The sequence below is a fragment of the Crinia signifera genome, chromosome 4 (genome assembly GCF_055691185.1).
Source record: "Crinia signifera chromosome 4, ASM5569118v1, whole genome shotgun sequence".
In the NCBI taxonomy this organism is placed as follows: domain Eukaryota; kingdom Metazoa; phylum Chordata; class Amphibia; order Anura; family Myobatrachidae; genus Crinia; species Crinia signifera.
In genome coordinates this window covers 106,900,478-106,922,760 of record NC_139220.1, presented here as the reverse complement: position 1 = coordinate 106,922,760, position 22,283 = coordinate 106,900,478, and the positions used below count along the sequence as shown (strand labels likewise).

The window sequence follows — 22,283 nt, the reverse complement described above, 5'->3', positions numbered from 1 at the left end:
GGTTATGCATTCCTATTCAAGGTCTTATTCAGAATTGCATGGAAAATGCAAAATGTGTCCCCAAAAGATTTTTACAACCTAATTAGTCAGTGACATCCCTCACATCCCATGGTCTGATGCTGCTGGAATATAACTGAAGATGCTAAAATCCCAATGCACAGTTTAAAAACCTATAGAGAAGGTAAAGACCCATACACACTCGGCGACTTTGAGCTGAAAGTCGCTCAAAACAGCAGGTTTCAGCTCAAAGCCGCCCAGTGTGTATGCCCCAGCGATGAGCACTGCTGCGCGCTCCCACAACTTCGCCAGGAAAGCCATTCATCTGATGGTTTCAGGGCGGCTTTGCATCGTGATTGCAACACAGTCCTCCCCCCCTCTGTCGGTGCCGGGCAGGGGGAAAGCTGCTCAGTGTGTATGCACTGAGCGGCCTTCCCTGCATCGATGAACGCTATTATCGCTGTCCATACACGCTGGGCATAGTCGCCCAGTGTATATGGACCTTTAGGCCGAGCGACCATATTGCCAGCGATTTGTTTGTGTTGCAGTGATAAATCGCTGGGTGCCTGCTCCTGTGTTCAGCCTCTTAATGGTCCCAGGCTCCTGCGATCAGCTGTTTCCCTCTGCGGCTCCCCCGGCAGAGTCTCCTGTTCATCAGTGACCATCTCTGGTCGCTGAAGAAAAGGAGACACTGAGCAATATATTGCACCATGTACATAGCTTAAGTGTACGAAATCTTCTGTCCTCTAGTCTAAACGCATGCCCACATGTGCTAGACTCCTTCCTCAAAGCAAAAAGGGTGCCTGACAGTTCCTTATACTGGCCTCTGATATATTTGTACGTTAAGCATGTCTACGTCTCTTTTCCAGCGTAAACAATCTTAATTTGTCCAGTCTGTCTTCATAGCATAAATTCTCCAACTGCAGTGTAACGTGACACACTTCATACGTTTTAGTGCTTTTGCATAAATGTGTTTGTATTTTTAAGGGCAAACAATCGGATGCAGTCACCATCATTCTTGTACATCTTACACCACAGTTATAGAACCCTCACGTTTACAACTTTTTGTGGGCTATTTTGGTGACAGTTTGTGACTACACAACACCATGCCCTTACTGTACCATGATCCCGTCTGCACACCCAATTGCCATGTATGCATGCCCACTTCATCCTGACTCTTAGCCTATAGTACTGTATGTACACAGTCACACATCAGATGTGAGACAGAAAAATTACATACAAGGGGTCAATCAGGTGCAGTTTGTATTGTAATCCCAATACAGACTGTTAAATAAACTTGAAAGCTTGGGATTGGATTCTAAGATAGTTGAATGGATAAGAGCGTGGTTGCAGGACAGAAAACAGAGAGTTGTAGTAAACGGAGTACATTCAAAGGAGGAAAAGGTTACATGTGGAGTACCCCAGGGATCTGTACTTGGACCGGTGCTTTTTAATATCTTTATTGGTGATATTACAATTGGAATTGAGGGTAAAATGTGCCTTTTTGCAGATGACACAAAGGTATGCAACAGGGTAGACACACCAGGAGGGGTAAAACAAATGATTGAGGATCTAGGTAGATTAGAGGAATGGTCAAGAGCATGGCAACTACAGTTTAATGCCCAAAAATGCAAAATCATGCACTTGGGTCTCAGAAATCCAAAGACTAAATATAGTATAAATGGCACTATAATGGAAACTACTGAGGAAGAGAGGGATCTAGGTGTCCCTATTTCAGGGGACTTAAAAGCAGGTAGGCAATGTAACAAAGCAATGAAGAAGGCAAGTCAGATGCTTGGTTGCATAGGGAGAGGTATCAGCAGTAGAAAGAAAGAAGTAATAATGCCACTGTATAGGTCATTGGTACGACCTCACCTAGAGTATTGTGTTCAGTTCTGGAGGCCATATCTCCAGAAGGATATAAATACATTAGAGACTGTACAAAGAAGAGCAACTAAAATGGTGCATGGCCTACATCACAAAACGTACCAGGAAAGACTAAAAGATCTTAATATGTATACTTTAGAGCAGAGAAGGGAAAGTTGGGACATGATAGAAACTTTCAAATATATGAAGGGTTTTAACAAGGTACAGGTGGGAGACATTCTTCACAGGAAGAGGAGCAACAGAACACGAGGACATGCACTGAAACTAGAGGGAGGAAGATTCAGAAGAAATGTGAGGAAGAATTACTTCACAGAAAGAGTAGTAGATAAGTGGAATAGCCTACCATTAGAGGTGGTAGACGCAAATACAGTAGTACAATTTAAACATGCTTGGGATAGGCATATTGATATCCTTCCAAAAAATAAGGATCAAATATGGTTTGAGGTAACATGTTTAAAAAAGGGGCAAACTAGATGGGCCAAGTGGTTCTTATCTGCCGCCAAATTCTATGTTTCTATGTTTAAGGAGACACAGCCTGCTGCAGCAGTGATTCGCTCTGCATCCCAGTATGCAGCATCAGATCGTTCAGTCAATATCAGGCATCTTATGACATCTGTGGAGCCATGCAAGTCGCCCATTGCAGAGGCCAGTTACCCTCCATGCTACCACAGAGATTCCTGGCCTCTTTCCTAAATGGCGGTGACATGCATCAGTTTTCCCAAACAGAGGCCATTGCTATCTCCAAAATGGCATCAAATTGTCAGCGACTGTCTGATGCTGACCTGCGTCCTATCTATAGGGCCTTTTTATGATAGTTTATGATAGCAGCACTTATCATATTGTGGTATCATGTCCATTATGCCAGGCAACATTCTGTGCCCGAATGACCAGAGCAAGTTTAACATTTTGAAATTATGTTAATTTCCCTAGGAATACAAAGTTTGGTTATTATCAGTAAATTGTATATGTCTATCTTATGTATATCATAATTGGTAAGTAGTTCTTTTACATACTCTTTCATGCATTAGCACAACCCAAGAAAATATTTGCAACTTTTAATTGGCTACTTCTCTCAGGTAAAAGGTTGTTAAATATGCAAACTGTTTCAATATATCATATCATATTGATCATATACGGAATGCCTGAGGAATTAAAGTATTTGATTCATTATTTAATTAATTAACTTGAAGTCTACTAACTAGCAGTACAAGAGTCAGATTCTGGTCAGTTATCATGGCATTAGAGGTATTATATTCACAGGAAATTCTAGTGAGTTACCATGGCGCTAGCAGTATAAATGTCAGAGGAGATTCTTATGGGTCACCATGGCACTAGCAGTATAAGAGTCAGAGGAGATTCTGATGGGTCACCATGGCACTAGCCATATAAGAGTCACATGAGATTCTGATGAATTACCACGGCACTAGCAGTATAAGAGTCAGAGGAGATTCTGATGGGTCACCATGGTACTAGCAGTATAAGAGTCAGAGGAGATTCTGATGGGTCACCATGGTACTAGCAGTATAAGAGTCACATGAGATTCTGATGAGTTACCATGGCACTAGCAGTATAAAAGTCAGAGGAGAATCTGATGGGTCACCATGGCACTAGCAGTATAAGTCAGAGGAGATTCTGATGAGTTACTTACCATGGCACTAACAGTATAAAAGTCAGAGGAGATTCTGATGGGTCACCGTAGCACTAACAGTATGAGTCAGAGGAGATTCTGATGGGTCACCATGGCACTAGCGATATAAGAGCCAGAAGAGATTCTGGTGGGTCACCATGGCACTAGCGATATAAGAGCCAGAGGAGATTCTGGTGGGTCACCATGGCACTAGCATTATCAGAGTCAGTGTAATGGGAATCAAATAATAGCTTGTCCATCAGCTGTGTAGGGTTTCCCATATATAAGGACATATATAAGGACAGACCCACTAGTTGACCATTTAATTAATTGCATATGCAATTGCACAATCATTTTCTTATGTACAGGTCGGGTCTTCCTTATCCGTGTATTCCAAAAAACGAAATATTCCTAAAAACTTGGTTTTTCAGATTATTTCATGCTTACCTCAACCCCCGATGTCTACAGTGGTATTCAGTATTCCCTCCAGCTGCATCTCCGGTCCCAGGGGTGCATTGCGCCAGTGCGCTGGCGCATCGGTGATGTCAACTGCCCCCCTGCGCACTTGTGCAATGCATCCCTATGACCGGAGATGCCACTGAAGAGGATCCTGAAGGCTGCCTTGGACGCTGTGGGACACCGTGGACATCAGGGGACCATCGGGGCACCACCAGGGGACCAGGTAAGTATGGGAAAAAAAATTCCAAAATCTGGAAAAATCACTTATCCAAAATGCTCATGGTCCCGAGCATTTCGGATAAGGGATACTAAACCTGTATTAACATGTTAGTAACTGGTATTACTGATATTCTCAGGGCTTTTTTCCAGTTTTTACCTCAGTTTTGATGATTGTGATTATGTTACCTGCTGCAGCTCATATATATCATGCGGCCATGGGTATAAACTTGCTCTGTAACTGCTTCCCTAAACGTGACCTCTTAAGATTCCATTGTGAAACTCTGAATATATGTACCAGGCATTTATAAAAGATAAAGTAGGGAACCTATAAAGAACTATTTCATAGTTTTCATGCCTTTTAATTGCTAATTTAGTATGCATTCCTGAGGAGTATGGAAGTATAACAATAAATAATCTTAGTAACAACTGTTTCCATGTTTAATATCAAATTATCCCCTTAGATAGCCACATCTTCCATGTTTAAATATATATTTACATTTTCTCTATCTAGTACACAATGTGGATTCCTGAGGTAAAAGTATTGTTGTATTGCTATTATCTTCTGGATGACAGTTCTTAGTCATTGCCAACTGGTTCACTTTCTAATGAATACAAGTGTAGGCAATACCACTGTATCTACACAGCCATAAAGTAGTCATGTTAGAACACAAATAATTGGCCAGAATGTCCAGGGAAGTGTCATTAAATGAAATTGCAAACTTTGACACAAGTGCATTGTCCACTGTTCATACGGCACATCGAATTAGTGATTCTCCATTCTCCATGTCTCCTGTAGATAACATCTGACCACATAAAGTGATAGTCCAACTTCATGTTATATGTGCAGTCTATTAAACAGGTTACGGTATATCAGTCATCTGATGTAACGTCAATGTCCTTGGGGCTGTTCTGACATGTTGCCATCCTCCATCTACTAACATGCTGGCTACTTTTTCTCTTTTGCAGAGTTTCTGGACATTCCTCTTCTAGTTTTTGACGCTTGTGCTTTGTCCTTCTGTTCTGAAACCACACTTTTACCTACAAAAAAAAAGTGTAAAAATAATAAAATCTCTTGAGTATTAACATTTTCACTAATACCCCTTTTTAAGCAAACTTTTAACCTGAATTAGTGCTGGAGCAACCCGGGTTGAGTCTTGGTGGGAAAGACAGAAAAATGACCTGGGTCGTGTTACCAGGAATTAGGGATGGCCACTGACCATCCATGATTCTAAATCATTGATGGTTTATGGCCAATGTCGAATACTTTTGCCATTGATGGGGGAGAACCAGATGGTTTGCCTTTGTTTTGTTTTTTCAACATGCCGGGACATGGAGCATAGCTCCACCCTTGACACCCATTAAGCCCCGCCCCATGTTTTGGGCCAATCAGTCAAACATAATGGATGACAATCGATATGGAAAATTATCGATGGTCATCCATTGCATAGTTTTACACTATCGATGGCCAGTTGCACTTTTGCCATCAATGACAACCATTGATGGCAAAGGCAACAATGGCCATCCCTACCAGGAATCTGTAGATACCAGGGACGAACCCAGCACTAATCCAAGTAGCCTGCTCTATGCAAAGAGTGACCTAAAGCATATGGAGAGCCAAATCACCGGCGATTGAAGATAATGTCATCTCTAAGCGTCGGTAGAAGGAAGACTCAGCAATTGCTTGGGTCTAGCCTGCATTGTGAATAAGATTTCAAGCTGCTGTGACACCAGCGCTATCACTGCTGCTTCCAAGGAGGTAGCAGAGATAACAACTCCAAAAACATCTGAAATGATACTTATTTTCCAGTTCTATCTAAAAATGCTTTGCAGACATACATTACTTCAATCAGAAAGAAGATTTTATAGCATTTATCTGTACAATGGTCTACACGTAACGACTAAAATCTAAAAATATTTAAATATGTAAAGTGCAAAAGCATAAGCTAGCACTACCTAAATATTTGTCTTTTTTTGTATTAAACTCCACTAAAACTATAACTTTTGCTTGAATGTATTCATTTTTAAAAGAAAAAATGGTACTTATGTAGTATCTGGGCTGCCGATTTTTTGATTGTATGCCTTAAGTTAAGGCATACAATCAGATGCGATGCGATGCGATATCGCATCGCATCGCATGCGACCATCGGATGCGATGACCCGATTTTTCCATAGGAATCAATGTTAAAATGGACTGAGTCCATTTTAACATGGAATTCAATGGGAAAAAGGGGTCCTTTTCATACCCCTACTATCCAAGTGGGCATGGAGTTGGATATAAACCTGTGGCGAGCGTAGCGAGCCACCGAGCCCGAAGCGTGGCGAGCGAAGCGAGCCCCGCGAGGGGACGGTATTCTGTGTCCCCTCGCGGGGCTCGCTACGCTCGCCACGCTTCGGGCTCGGTGGCTCGCTACGCTCGCCACAGGTTTATATCCAACTCCATGCCCACTTGGATAGTAGGGGTATGACCCCTTTTTCCCATTGAATTCCATGTTAAAATGGACTCAGTCCATTTTAACATTGATTCCTATGGAAAAATCGGGTCATCGCATCGCATCCGATGGTCGCATGCGATGCGATGCGATGTACCCGATTTAGAAATCGGCAGCCCAGATACTACATAAGTACCGAAAAAATATCACAGAGCCCTGGCTGCCTGAAATGTGCTATCCTGGATCTGGCGGGGACAGCTACAACTCTATAATCTCTCTCCTACTGTGATTTGCTCATGGGACAGCAGTTCATTCATTGTAAACTTACCAATTATTCACGTACATAGAACACAGGGTGTGGGTTCAGCAAAAAACATTAGCCTTCATTTATGAAAGCCACAAGATAGATGCTTGGGTTTTGCACTGTGTCACTAAGATGCTAACATGTGGTTTTCAGTCATGGGCAGCATATCCCCAGACAACAAGTGTGCTTAGGTGTAAGCAAGGGCGTACGGTGCAGGGGTGTAAAGGTCACCTCATAATACAAAATTCATCTACTTTAGAGCCATCTCCTTTATTTAATAAGCCGTTTCAGTTTTCTCCGACAATATTGTTGAACTTATTTATGACGTAAATTAATCATTAGTGTCGGTAAATAAGGCTAATTTATGCCCTTCTGGCTTCCACATGGAATACTACTGAAAATGGCCCTCCCAAAATGGCCTCCACCTCAGAAGAGACACTTCTGAAGAATGCTGGAGAAGGCGGCATTTTGGGAAGGATATTTACTATGTTTTAATGGAGGCAGACACTAACAGCATGACCCAAAAGTGCCGGAAGTCTTTGCCCTGGACAGCTGACAAGCATGGGAGCCTCATACTTGGAGAAGTCAGTCAATTGCTGCAGCGAGAGAGGCAGTGGTGGCAATATGAAACCCCAGACAATTTGTAGATAGTATGGCATTACTGTGAGGTGCATAATATGGTGCAAGGGGCATTACTCTGTGGGGCACAATATGGTGTAAGGGGCATGACTATGTTGTGGAAGGTATTTTGTTCTTTGATTCAATGGGAGTCAAACTGTCTAGAAACAGCCATGCCTAGCCTGTTAATAGGAGAGGTCACTGCCATCCCTAGAATGTCACAGCCACTGGGGAAGCATGTAAGTAGGACTCTATCCCTACTATTTCTGCTGCCTTCGGGTGGAAAGTTACACACATACATATAGGTGGAAATATAATAACCTGCGAACTGCGGTTCCTAGCAAGCTTTTTTTTAAACGTACCAATAATTGAAAAGTCAAAACTACTGTATATAATGGCCAGCAAACTGCGGGCAATAACAGATTCCCAGTGTGCCTTTCCAATGTTTCAAAGTATTCTAAATGGTTGACACTTTATAAAATCAGGCAGACTGTCTCTAGGAACCTGCTGATACCTACACTTCAGAGGTTATTACATTTACCCCATGATATTGTAGCTAATCTTTATACAGTATGTATGTTTGTGCTGGTGTAGCCAGCCAATATGTACCAATGAAGCATTCTCGAACAATCTACTTCCTTGTGTACTCAATGTACAAAGCTGTCAAGCAGCCACATCTACTGTTTTTATTTTGTTACACAAATGTTGAAAACAATTTAATGTTAAATGTTAAGGAGTTATGTTTGGAAACAGGAAAGTAGTGATTACTGTGACTCCTGCTTTACCTGGGTCTCTGTGAGGCACAAGCTGTTTGCAAGCTGTTTCCTTTCTGTGCCAACTACATAATGGTTTTTCTCAAAGGCTCCTTCCAGGCGCAGAAGTTGGGATGGAGAGAAAGCAGTTCGTATCCTTTTGGGTTTTCTTGAAAAAGGTCCCTGAAGTAAATAGTTCTCTGGAGTATTTTCCTCCCCTTGGAAAAAAAGAAATGTTATTAGTATTTATACTGACTGAAAGATATACTTGTGAATATACTGCACAATGAAAATGCATGACAACAACTTAGTACTCACCATCTGCAAACTTTTAGACTTTTTATTCTTACAATACATGTATATATAATATATTATGGAAAGATGATAGATAGATAGATAGATAGATAGATAGATAGATAGATAGATAGATAGAAGAGCATCAGGAAGCAGCATCCTCTTTGATAAATGGTGAGGGTACAGAGGTTTAGTACCAGTTTTGAAGTAGCATCCTTGAGATAGGTAATACCAGACTGGGCTGGATTAATTCATTAAAAAATTGTGATACCAGTTGGTAAAGTATCCACCTGGTAGGTAAGATGGGCCTGCCAGTGGAGTTGACTGAATCTTTATGTATTTTTGGAACTAAATTTACTGTTTTTAACACCAAATACGCTACCCTACTTCTTAATATTTTGGCTGACAAGGATATCCTCTTGGACACCATAATATCCAGGGACAATAAATGTTTATACAGTTATATCCAAAATATACTGGTAGGGAATGTGGTAGGGAATATGGATTGTAATCTGGGGTATGGTCAAATATATCTCTTTAAAGTGATGCAATATATGTGTGTGCGCTATCTTAAGAAGTAATAATAATAATAATAATAATAAACCCTCACAATCAGGGTTTAAGAGCAATGTCATGATACTTGGAATGCCTTATTTTAATCAAGATTGTTTAATCTTTGTTCCTTCAGCATCTAGAATTAATCCTGAAACCAAAACACTTTCTATATGACAGAAAATATTGCTTACAGTTATCTGGCTGTGTAATGGAGTCCAACATGGCCCCTTTATATGCCAATATCTTTATGTTTGCTTTTGAAAAGATGGTATTCTTTGATTCTCCCAATATTTATTCTAGGATGTTGTTGTACTTAAGATACATAATAATAATAAAATAATAATACATTTATTTTTATAGTGCTCTTTCTCCAACAGGACTCAAGTTGCTTTACAGTCATCAAATCGATGTACATTAGATTGTTTAAGTAATACAGCAGTAGACAAGCCACACTGAGAGAAAACAGAAAACCTAGAGTGCACAATAAGCATAATGCCGGTTTGGTGTAGGCATTTTGTGTATTTCACCTTCAGAAGATACAAGGTAAAGCAGCCATCTTGGGTGCACTGTGTAGTATTGAATGGGTGCATTAGGTTACCCCGAAAGGTATGAAACAAAATGGTGTGACTGCAGCATCCTAACTCTCAGAATATGGTTCCAAAAAAGTGAGATCCGTGTATTTTTTTATACCCTTCACAAGCATACCAGATAAGGCAACCGTGTTGGGAACACCATGGTTGAGATTAGCCGGAAAAGGGCCCAAGTCATATATGGGTAAACTAAAACTTGTGCAGTATTGTAATATACCCTATATGGAAAGATTCAGGGTGTGCAATCAAAGGATGTACACACTTCAATTACTGTACCTTCTGATTCTTTGAGTAGGGGAGGCACAAACTTCATCAACATTATAGACAGCATACAACGAAGATTCATATTAACTTAACTTACAGTTGTAATAAGGTGAATGTTGCTATTAAAGTAAATAACAAGATTGTCACCACTGCATTCTTTTTTCCAAGAATGTATCAAACTGTTGAGTTGGCCATTCCTAAGGTTCTCTGTGACGGGTTTCTTTTATTATTGTAGCCTAAGGATAGCCTGCATTGAAAACCCATTGGACTGCATGTTCTGGGTTCTAAGCAACAGCCTGCAAATACAAATGCTAGACTTGGAACTCCAATTGTATAATTTGCTAAGATCTGTCCCATCTTCAACTTGTGGAAGGAGATAACGCCAGGATAGACCTAGCCCTGGTGTGATGGAGAGCAGCAGCTGGTCAGCCACCAGGAATGAAGTAATTATGGAAGCATGGAGTGGGACTAAGCAAACTCACAGCAGAAGAGAACAATTCTGCTACTGTATTTTACTTTTTTTTCTATAGCTGGGAGACTAATGATCAGTCATTGCAGTAAACATATAGAAGGAGACCTGTCTCTCCTATCTGCTGACTCCACTGTCATTTACAGTCTTTTCCTTTCTCAGTAATTGCCCACAGTTGTAAGATTCAATTGTGTTGTGGAGAAGTCTGTACCATGCATTTTGGGGAAGGGAATAAGGCATCCTTATAAAACTTAATTTCTCACATTCTGTTATGCACAACATTTCATTTTGGGCCACTTTGACTTCTAACAATGAGGCAGATTTTTTAAGTCTGGGGAAGAGATAAAGTGGAGATATAGTGGAAGGAGCCAATCAACTGTGTTTAAAAAATGACAGTTGGGAGTTGATTGACTGGTGCGTTATCTCCTTCCACTTTAACTCCACTTTTTCTCCACTTTATCTCTGCACTAGGCTTAATACATCTGCCCCACTGACACCAGAAGGTTTTGGTTATAAGTGAAAATAAAATGTTTTAAACACTTGGAACGCAAATGTAAATGCTTTAAAACAGAAGCCATCAGATACTTCTAAAACCCTAGACAGAATATGAGATGAGTCACATGGCACATTTCTATAGAATTGATTTCAATATACAGGCAACACCTAAAAGACAATTAAGTGTTCCATCAACAAGGCATTGACCTTCAGGTTAAAGAGCCTTAATTGAAGGGTGAGCAACTTTTTATGTTAATTTAATATAGCAGCATTGAATTTATAGGCAAAAATAATCACCTGTATGAAACACTATATATATAAGTTTTCATAGTTATCACTAGCCAATAATTATTTACAGAGGAATTATTTTTTTTGAGCCAACTATGGGGTCTCTCACATGAATATATGATTAACTGCAATTATGAAGTAATGCGTATTCTCTGAATTAGTTTAGGTATTAATTAACACCCACTAATTAAAGTATTGCTATATTCCTGGTTTAGGACTGCGGTATTACTGCTACCTCTCTGGTGGAGTTCAAATTGTGACCACCTTGAAAAATCAACATGCTCCATTTTCAGTCAGTATGAATAAGGCACATAACTAATTACGGGAAACGGTCATCTGTCAGATCAGACTTAGGTCGACAGTCATTAGGTCGACCCCGGAAGGTCGACTGTCCCCAAGGTCGACAGGGTTAAATGTCGACATGGGTCAAGGTCGACATGACTTAAGGTCGACATGTGTCAAGGTCGACATGGGTTTAGGTCGACAGTCATTAGGTCGACATGTGTTTTTCACTGTTTCTTGAGCCGACATGTGCCGACAGGTGGTATTTCATGCCCTACCATCCACTAGGGCATGGTTGAAGAATAAAATAGTGTGCCGAGCGTAGCGAGGCACCGTGCCCGAAGCATCGCGAGCGAAGCGAGTGATGCGAGGGGCTGCTGTTCAACTTCAACTGTGTCCATGTCGACCTTGGCCCATGTCGACCTTAAGCCATGTCGACCTTGACCCATGTCGACCTTTAACCCTGTCGACCTTGGGGCCAGTCGACCTTCCGGGTCGACCTAATGACTGTAGACCTAAGTCTGTTCTGACAGATATACAGATTCCCTAATTACATGTGTAGCAATCACATTAATTCACATTAATTCCTCTGAATTATATACTGACATTATTTGTATTCCTTATCCAATCACCAAACTGCCATGCACATACACAAGCTCACAGCCATCAGCATGGCAGATGATGGCAAAGAGAGGAAAGTACTGTATGTCTCAGTGTAGTCAGAGGGGTGTTCCAAACACCTCTGAGCATTGTGCCATGTGACTGTGGTTGCCCAGAAACATAAATCTTTATTGGCAGCCTTAAGAAAAAAACAAAGGAGAGGAAAGAGGTAAAAAAAACAACATGCTTCTTATAGCCTACCACAGTGATTTGTATATAAAAGTGGGGAACAAATATGAAATCACAAATTCATCTTTGGCTTCCTGGTTTATTGGAGATATTTTTCATCCCCTGCCAGACCCCGTAACAGTCACAGGAAATGCTATAGTGATAGCCTAGTTGTTTTTAAAATGTAAATGAGCACATTTAACAAGACACTTTACTCTATCCTGTAATGCAAATTCATGCTGTTCATGAAAGCTAATTCCAAACAATACAAGCGTAATAATGTTGAAATAACAGAAAAACAACTTTAGTACTGAAAAGTACTTTCATGTCCCTTCATTGTGTCTGAGGCAAACTCTCATTAGAATTACGGGCAATCTGGTTCTCTGGCAGTGAAATAGTTAACATGCTTGTCATATGTCATGTCAGAGTGGTAATGTGCAGCCGGCCAATTGACAATCAATTTAGAACTGGTCGGCAAAGTATTCAGCTAGCCCTCAGGTGCACGGCAGTAGGCCTTCAAAGCTTACCTCCTAGCTACGAGAATGAAGTCAACCTAAAGACCTTAATTGTACAAACCTGTAGTGATTAAGCTGTCACAATCCTATATCTCGATCATTGTATCTTAAATATATGTCTATAAGATAGATTGGAAAACCTAGTACCAGCGAGAGCTTTCAATCTGCACCAGCAGAGGTCTATTTATCAATAGATACAAATGCCAGGATCAGCAATTGAAATGGCTCTGTTCCAATCCTTTCCACATGCTAATGCAAATATTTGCTGTATTATGTAGTATTCCAGAACAGGCAAACAGTGTAACTGACATCATTACTGTAACTACCAATAATGTAGAGACTAGCATTGCAGACTGCACCATAGAGGCCAACTGTCTGAGATTGATAGACAGGTTTTAATGATTTCTCTCATCTTATTTTCATTGTTTCTAGTACACAATAGTTGCTCATAGGCACACCGCCATATTGTATGACATAATAAACACAGAATGCTGTAATAGAAAACCATATATTATGAAAACGCTAACTATCGAAAAATCCGGGTGCTCCACCTGTTTTTAGCCCTACTATAAATGTTTAAATTATAGCGTAAAACAGTGTGTGTCTCTTATGTCGCAGTCCTGCCACGCCTTATTACTTACATTTATTCCTTATAAATATGGACTCTAAAAAGGTATCTCAAGTAACATCTGTTTTTACAAGCCAGCAGTGCTTACAAATGTACAAGTGAAGGTGCCCATACACGTTACAATTATTGTATACAGTTGTAACGTGTATGGGCACCTTGAGGATCATTTATTTAACCCTTGCATAAATCTTGATGAAGGTTATTACACTGAAAATTTCAATTAGTCCCCGTCTGTCTTCAATATGGGAATAAGTCCATGAGTGCTGCCTGTCTGTAACACTATGGGGTCTATTCTACTAGGTGCGGATGATTCGCGCGAACCAGTCGCACTTTACGGCGGACTGAATTTGAATAATAGTGCTCTCACCTCCATTGGTGGTGCAAGCAAATTTAAGCAAATTTGGCTCTGCGAAGGTTGTGCAGTTTTTGGGTGCAGTTTTCAGCATTTCAACGGCACCCTTCGGCACTAATAGGATCGACCCCTATATATCTTTGGAAAAATGGTTGCTGCACCATTTTGCCAGAGATCTACACAGACTCTAGAGCACTGCACTGCTGCCAGAGGGGAGGAGGGGGGTGTTTACACTCTAAAAACACCCCTGTCCACAGCTCTCATGGTGACGCTGTCAAATCTTACAGTTATGTATCAGAAAATGGAGCAATTATACCACATAGCAAAAATGTGACAAAGCGGCAAATATTCAAATAATAATTTGTTGGTTGTAGCAACTACTTTACTGATGGAAATATATTTTTAGAATATTGTTAAAATAATTTTTTGGTCTATTTATCAAATAATATCGTAATATATATAAAAACTGCTACACATTGCAAATGAGACGCGTGTAACGCCATGTGACCCTGCTTGTATTATGTATGTATATATTATTTTGACATGAAGTTCTGCTAATGCAGAAGTAAATGGGCTGTATGTTAGTTCACCCACAGGCTGCAGCTGCAATCCAAAGTGGTGCCCAATGGCACGCCAACAAGTAGTGGACAGAGGCAACACTGTGAGGCATCTGAGGAGATGGTTGCTTGGAATGTCTGATGGTATTTGGCTGCTAGTGTCAGCCCCAGAACGCCCCTGACATACCTGCTAACTCAAGCCTCCCTCTCTGTCATAGCTTGCAGCTCTGACCTGTGTCCACTGGCGGTGACCAACTGGCCGTACGTCTGGGATGCAAGCACAAAAATAAAGCATTGGGTGCTTGCCCTCACCTGTGAATTACGGCCCTATGATCTCAGCAGAAATACTATATATTATAGAACCACCTATAATTAATATTGTACAATGAATATCAGACATAAATACACTGTAAAAGAACTTTCTTTTAAATAAAATATGAAAATCACATAAATTGCATTATATAACAATTATAGGAAGAAGACAAAAAATAACTCTAGACCTCTTAAATTAATAAAAGCAACCATAGCAAAATGATCACGACATAACTTTATAGCTCTTCCATTTTAGACAAAAATCTGGGCACTTGCTATCAAAGTGACCATTTCCCTCATTTAAGTTGTAATATTAGTCAATCGGTCAGTGTAATACATAGATAAATAGACTGATATACTGTATATAGTAGCGATTACCAACGGCTTCACTTGTGTAACTGATACTTCAATTAATGTATCAGTCTGAAATCTGGTAGATAATAAACCATAGCATAACACGTCATACATGACACTACATTTACAATATACTAAATAACAAATTAATGCTATACTTTGCGTTTCATTATTTAAATTATATTTTATCTCTGTTCCCCTTCTAAGTACTCTACTTCTGCTACCACACTGCTGCATTCTTATTTCCATTGGTCAAAGCTGTGCTGTAGCTATTTTGTCAGCTTCCTTAACAGCTCTGCATATTTTTTCTTTACCTCAGTAATTGATGCAATGTGGGTTCCCATGAGTACAGATTTAACTTTAGGGGGAAAAAAAGAAGTCACATGGTGCTAGGTCTGGCAAGTATGGAGGGTGTTCTAGCCCTGCATTATGTTTCTCGGCCAAAAACTGCATCACATAGAGAGCAGTGTGGCCTTGTGTGTTTGTCCTGATGGAGGGTGAAACTTATTTCCACAACCCTGGCCTCTTTGTTCTGAATCTTTCCTGCAAAGTTTATAAAACATTTTTGTATTAATGTTGATTCTCTGTTGTGCCTCCAGGTACCCAGTCTACCAAAATATCACCCTTGACATCAAAGAAAACAATGATCTATCAATTATTCTTTGAATTTGGATTTACTTTGAGATGTTTTCTTCATTTTTCCTCTGCGTGAGCAGGCATTTTGTCTATGGATCTTACTGGAAGATCCATGTTTCATCACAGGTAATAACGTTATCTAAAAAAAAATGCAAATCCACTTTGTTTTGAAAATGTCAGTATAAATTTAATTCCAATTTTTTTCCTGCTCAAATTGTTGAAACCATTTTAACACAAACTTTTGTCGTGTTACAATCTGGAAGCAAAACTTGCCTAATAGTTTCTTTGTCAATGTTGACCATTCCTGCTACTATTCAGATGCTGGGTCAACTGTCAATTTGAACAATTTTTTTTTTAAATCCACATTTGTTTTTGAGCAAGGCCTTCACCAACTTCAACATTTTCCGGACCATCACTAAATCTTTTGTGCCACTCAAACATATACGAACATGACATACAATCTTCCCCATAAGCCTGAACATGCATAATCAAATATTCGGTGGGCATTTTGTTCAATTTTACTAAAACGTTTAAATTAACACGTTGCTTTACTTTTGAACCAAACATTTGTACGATGCATGGGAAAAACACAAGAGAAGAACACAAATCTGATAGCTCTGTGTGAAAGGGGCAAATCATTTTGGGAAAGTCCAAAATCAATGTTCCTTCACTCCCTTTTATCTCATGAAGTAGGGTATATTTCTGTACAAGAACAGTCTCATTATTTAGTGGTCAAACCTGCGTGGAACCTTCTAAATAAAACTAGTGTTCATATTACCAAATAAAAAAAAATATATATATATATGGTAATATAAAATACATGTCAGTATCTTGAAGTGTGAATGGTTTGATGCAATCAGTATATATACAACATAGCTTAAATTAAAAGAAGTGAAATGAACTGCAGCCAAAAAAAAATTTTTCTTTTTTTACTGTGCACATACCAAAGGGCAAATTACATTTCCATGTCTGAGCATACTTTATGAATAAATATTTTACTTTACTTTCTGGATAATGCAAAGTGGAGCTTAACAAACACTATAGGGCAGGGGTTCCCAATCTTTTTTGAATCACGGCTCCCTAGAGTATCAACATTTTTTCACGGCACCCCTAGGCCAAAAATAAATTTATTAGATTGGGTTTATATGTGATTCTTTGGGTCAGGTATGTGGTAAAGGACAGGATTTGCTTCTGTTTGTACACATTTTATTAATGGCAGCCACTAGCATTGCTTTTGCTCATAAATAATTAACCATTAATAATTTGAGTTGGTCCTGGACTACCAAACCAGGGCACCCCTGCATGTGTCCCGAGGCACCCTAGGGAGCCGCAGCACACAGTTTGGGAACCACTGCTATAGGGGAAACCTACTATATAGGAGCAAATGCAGAAGGGGGGGGGGTTGTCAAATGCAGAGTTTGTGAAGAAAACAATTAATAACCTTCAGCCACCACCCCACTCCTAAATAAGTGCTTGCCTACACCTTACTTTATAATACCAATATATCCTCAATCTCCAGTACAATACAACCCACATACAATTTGCATCATATCAAGTAAAGCCTAATATATCTGCAGCATATTACACATTTTTCCAATGTACGCTACACTTTATATCATACAGTTCCTGATTCTGAGTCAGACACAAAAGAGCTGACATGTGATTATGCTGTTTGCCTTGAACCACATGCAATTTGGGACAGAACTCCACACTGTGTGTTCGGCCTGAGTCTTAACCCCTTCCTGACAGAGCCTGTTTTTGCCTTCCTGACAGAGCCCTTTTTTTCAATTCTGACATGTCTCACTTAAGTGGGGATAACTTTTTTTTGCTTTTACTTATCCCAGTGATTTTGAGATTGTTTTTTCGTGACACATTGTACTTCAAGTTAGTGGTAAATTTTCGTCGATACAGTCTGTGTTTTTTTGTGAAAAATACCAAAATATCGTGAAAAAATGGAAAATTTAGCGATTTGCAAAATGTTAAATTTTCTGCTTGTGAGACAAATAATCTTACCACTCAAAATAGTGAATAACTAACATAGACCATATGTCTACTTTATGTTGACATCATTATTTCAACTTCCTTTTAATTTTTTGGGACACTAGGAGGCTTACAATATGAATAGCAAATTCTCAAATTTTCAAGAAAATTTCAAACACTGATTTTTTTAGGGACCAGTTCAGTTCTGATGTGACTTTGAGGGACTTGTATGTGAGACACCCCCATAAATGATGCCATTTCAAAAACTGCACCCCTCACAGTATTCAAAACAGCATTTTGGAAGTTTGTTAACCCTTTAGGTGTTTCACAGGAATTAAAACAAAGTGTAGGTGAAATTTCAAAATTTCTTTTTTTTTGCAGATTTGCAATTTTAATACATTTTTCTAAGGAACACAGTACATTTTACTAGAGAAATGTGACTAAAAATTGATTCCCCCAATTCTTTTGTTTTCATAAATATCCTATATGTGGCCCTAGTGTGCACGGTGACCAAACCACAGGCTTCATAATAGAAGGAGCACCTACTTGATTTTGGAGCCTCCTTTTTATGAGATTATTTTTTAGGCACCATGTAGGTTTCTAGGCACCATAACATGCTAAAAGTTAGGAACCCCCCCACAAGTGACCCCATTTTGCAAACTACACCCCTCAGGGAATTCAGCTAGGGGTATAGTGTACATTTCAAACCCGCAGGGGTTTCACCAATTGTGGTACAACTGGGCAGTGAAAATGAAAAATTATTTTTTTTACACAAAAATGCAGTTCTGGCTCCAAATTTGTCATTTTCAGAAGGTATGAAGGAGACAAAGCACCCCAAAATCTGTGCCCCAATTTCTCCCGAGTACAGCAATGCCTCACATGTGACCAAAAAATACCAGTTGGGTGCATGGCAGGACTCAAAAGGGAAGGAGTGATTTTTGGATTTTGCAGCTCAGATTCTGGTGGAATTTTGGTGGGTGCTATGTCGCATTAGCAAGACCCCCCAAGCACCAATACAGTGGAACCCCCCCACAAGTCACCCCATTTTGCAAACTACACCCCTCAGGGAATTCATCTAGGGGTATAGTGTACATTTCAAACCCCCAGGGGTTTCACCAATTTTGATACAAGTGGGCAGTGAAAATGAAAAATTACATTTTTTTACACAAAAATGCAGTTCTGGCTCAAAATTTTTCATTTTCAGAAGGTATGAAGGAGAAAAAGCACCCCAAAATCTGTGCCCCAATTTCTCCCGAGTACGGCAATGCCTCACATGTGACCAAAAAATACCAGTTGGGTGCATGGCAGGACTCAGAAGGGAAGGAGTGATTTTTGGATTTTGCAGCACAGATTCTGGTGGAATGAATGGTGGGTGCTATGTTGCACCAATACAGTGGAACCCCCCCACAAGTCACCCCATTTTGCAAAGTACACCCCTCAGGGAATTCATCTAGGGGTATAGTGTACATTTCAAACCCCCAGGGGTTTCACCAATTTTGATACAAGTGGGCAGTGAAAATGAAAAATTACATTTTTTTACACAAAAATGCAGTTCTGGCTCACAATTTTTCATTTTCAGAAGGTATGAAGGAGAAAAAGCACCCCAAAATATGTGCCCCAATTTCTTCCGAGTACGGCAATGCCTCACATGTGACCAAAAAATACCAGTTGGGTGCATGGCAGGACTCAGAACGGAAGGAGTGATTTTTGGATTTTGCGGCTCAGATTCTGGTGGAATTTTGGTGGGTGCTATGTCGCATTAGCAAGACCCCCCAAGCACCAATACAGTGGAACCCCCCCACAAGTCACCCCATTTTGAAAACTACACCCCTCAGGGAATTCATCTAGGGGTATAGTGTACATTTAAAACCCCCAGGGGTTTCACCAATTTTGATACAAGTGGGCAGTGAAAAAGAAAAATTACATTTTTTACACAAAAATGCAGTTCTGGCTCAAAATTTTTCATTTTCAGAAGGTATGAAGGAGAAAAAGCACCCCAAAATCTGTGCCCCAATTTCTCCCGAGTACGGCAATGCCTCACATGTGACCAAAAAATACCAGTTGGGTGCATGGCAGGACTCAGAAGGGAAGGAGTGATTTTTGGATTTTGCAGCTCAGATTCTGGTGGAATTTTGGTGGGTGCTATGTCGCATTAGCAAGACCCCCCAAGCACCAATACAGTGGAACCCCCCCACAAGTCACCCCATTTTGCAAAGTACACCCCTCAGGGAATTCATCTAGGGGTATAGTGTACATTTCAAACCCCCAGGGGTTTCACCAATTTTGATACAAGTGGGCAGTGAAAATGAAAAATTACATTTTTTTACACAAAAATGCAGTTCTGGCTCACAATTTTTCATTTTCAGAAGGTATGAAGGAGAAAAAGCACCCCAAAATATGTGCCCCAATTTCTTCCGAGTACGGCAATGCCTCACATGTGACCAAAAAATACCAGTTGGGTGCATGGCAGGACTCAGAACGGAAGGAGTGATTTTTGGATTTTGTGGCTCAGATTCTGGTGGAATTTTGGTGGGTGCTATGTCGCATTAGCAAGACCCCCCAAGCACCAATACAGTGGAACCCCCCCACAAGTCACCCCATTTTGCAAACTACACCCCTCAGGGAATTCATCTAGGGGTATAGTGTACATTTCAAACCCCCAGGGGTTTCACCAATTTTGATACAAGTGGGCAGTGAACATGAAAAATTACATTTTTTACACAAAAATGCAGTTCTGGCTCAAAATTTTTCATTTTCAGAAGGTATGAAGGAGAAAAAGCACCCCAAAATCTGTGCCCCAATTTCTCCCGAGTACGGCAATGCCTCACATGTGACCAAAAAATACCAGTTGGGTGCATGGCAGGACTCAAAAGGGAAGGAGTGATTTTTGGATTTTGCAGCTCAGATTCTGGTGGAATTTTGGTGGGTGCTATGTCGCATTAGCAAGACCCCCCAAGCACCAATACAGTAGAACCCCCCCACAAGTGACCCCATTTTGCAAACTACACCCCTCAGGGAATTCATCTAGGGGTATAGTGTACATTTAAAACCCCCAGGGGTTTCACCAATTTTGATACAAGTGGGCAGTGAAAAAGAAAAATTACATTTTTTACACAAAAATGCAGTTCTGGCTCAAAATTTTTCATTTTCAGAAGGTATGAAGGAGAAAAAGCACCCCAAAATCTGTGCCCCAATTTCTCCCGAGTACGGCAATGCCTCACATGTGACCAAAAAATACCAGTTGGGTGCATGGCAGGACTCAGAAGGGAAGGAGTGATTTTTGGATTTTGCAGCACAGATTCTGGTGGAATGAATGGTGGGTGCTATGTTGCACCAATACAGTGGAACCCCCCCACAAGTCACCCCATTTTGCAAACTACACCCCTCAGGGAATTCATCTAGGGGTATAGTGTACATTTCAAACCCCCAGGGGTTTCACCAATTTTGATACAAGTGGGCAGTGAAAATGAAAAATTACATTTTTTTACACAAAAATGCAGTTCTGGCTCAAAATATTTCATTTTCACAAGGAATGAAGGAGACAAAGCACCCCAAAATCTGTGCCCCAATTTCTCCCGAGTACGGCAATGCCTCATGTGTGACCAAAAAGTGGCAGGACTCAGAAGGGAAGGAGTGATATTTGGAGTTTGCAGCACAAATTCTGGTGGAATTTTGGTGGGTGCTATGTCGCATTAGCAAGACCCCCCAAGCACCAATACAGTGGAACCCCCCCACAAGTCACCCCATTTTGAAAACTACACCCCTCAGGGAATTCATCTAGGGGTATAGTGTACATTTAAAACCCCCAGGGGTTTCACCAATTTTGATACAAGTGGGCAGTGAAAAAGAAAAATTACATTTTTTACACAAAAATGCAGTTCTGGCTCAAAATTTTTCATTTTCAGAAGGTATGAAGGAGAAAAAGCACCCCAAAATCTGTGCCCCAATATCTCCCGAGTACGGCAATGCCTCACATGTGACCAAAAAATACCAGTTGGGTGCATGGCAGGACTCAGAAGGGAAGGAGTGATTTTTGGATTTTGCGGCTCAGATTCTGGTGGAATGAATGGTGGGTGCTATGTGGCATTAGCAAGACCCCCGAAGCACGGTGAAATTATGAACCTAATATTCCATAGATGTGTGGTATAATTTAAAACACTCCTTTATACATAGGCCGGGTTTGTCGGGGCAAGTGTCACACTGGAAAATAGTTTGCTTTCTTATTCCCTTTTTATAGCAAAGTTTGCACCTTTTTTGTGTCCTGCCCTTTTTTCCAGTGGAGGGGATTTCATCAGGAAAATGCTGCCCTGGTACAATACGGGGGCCAGTACTAGAAGTACTGGGGCCCTCTGCCTGCTGGTTCCCAAATATTAGGCCCTTTATGACTTCCTCTTGAAAGTGCATAAATGTCCCCCTCTGGCCGGTAGAACGGAATAGCACGTAAGCGTTATACAGTGCCATCTGGATGATATACACGGCCACCTTCTTGTACCAGATTTTTGTTTTCCGCAGGGCACTGTACGGCTTCAGTACCTGATCTGAAAGATCCACTCCGCCCATGTACCTATTGTAATCCAGGATACAATTAGGTT

General features: G+C 40.4%; 1 protein-coding gene across 1 annotated transcript in view; it reads right to left on the bottom strand.

The window, feature by feature from the left end:
• Positions 1–4,651: 4,651 nt before the first annotated feature.
• The window catches only part of LOC146072382 (homeobox protein EMX1-like), a 35,348-nt gene continuing 17,716 nt past the window's right edge, over positions 4,652–22,283 (bottom strand). The window contains exons 2-3 of the mRNA XM_083179642.1: positions 8,326–8,510; positions 4,652–5,227 (exon numbers count right to left, since the gene is read on the bottom strand). Coding sequence (XP_083035768.1) covers positions 5,060–5,227; positions 8,326–8,510 — 353 coding nt within the window. The 3' untranslated portion in view covers positions 4,652–5,059. The remainder of the gene's footprint in view (positions 5,228–8,325; positions 8,511–22,283) is intronic.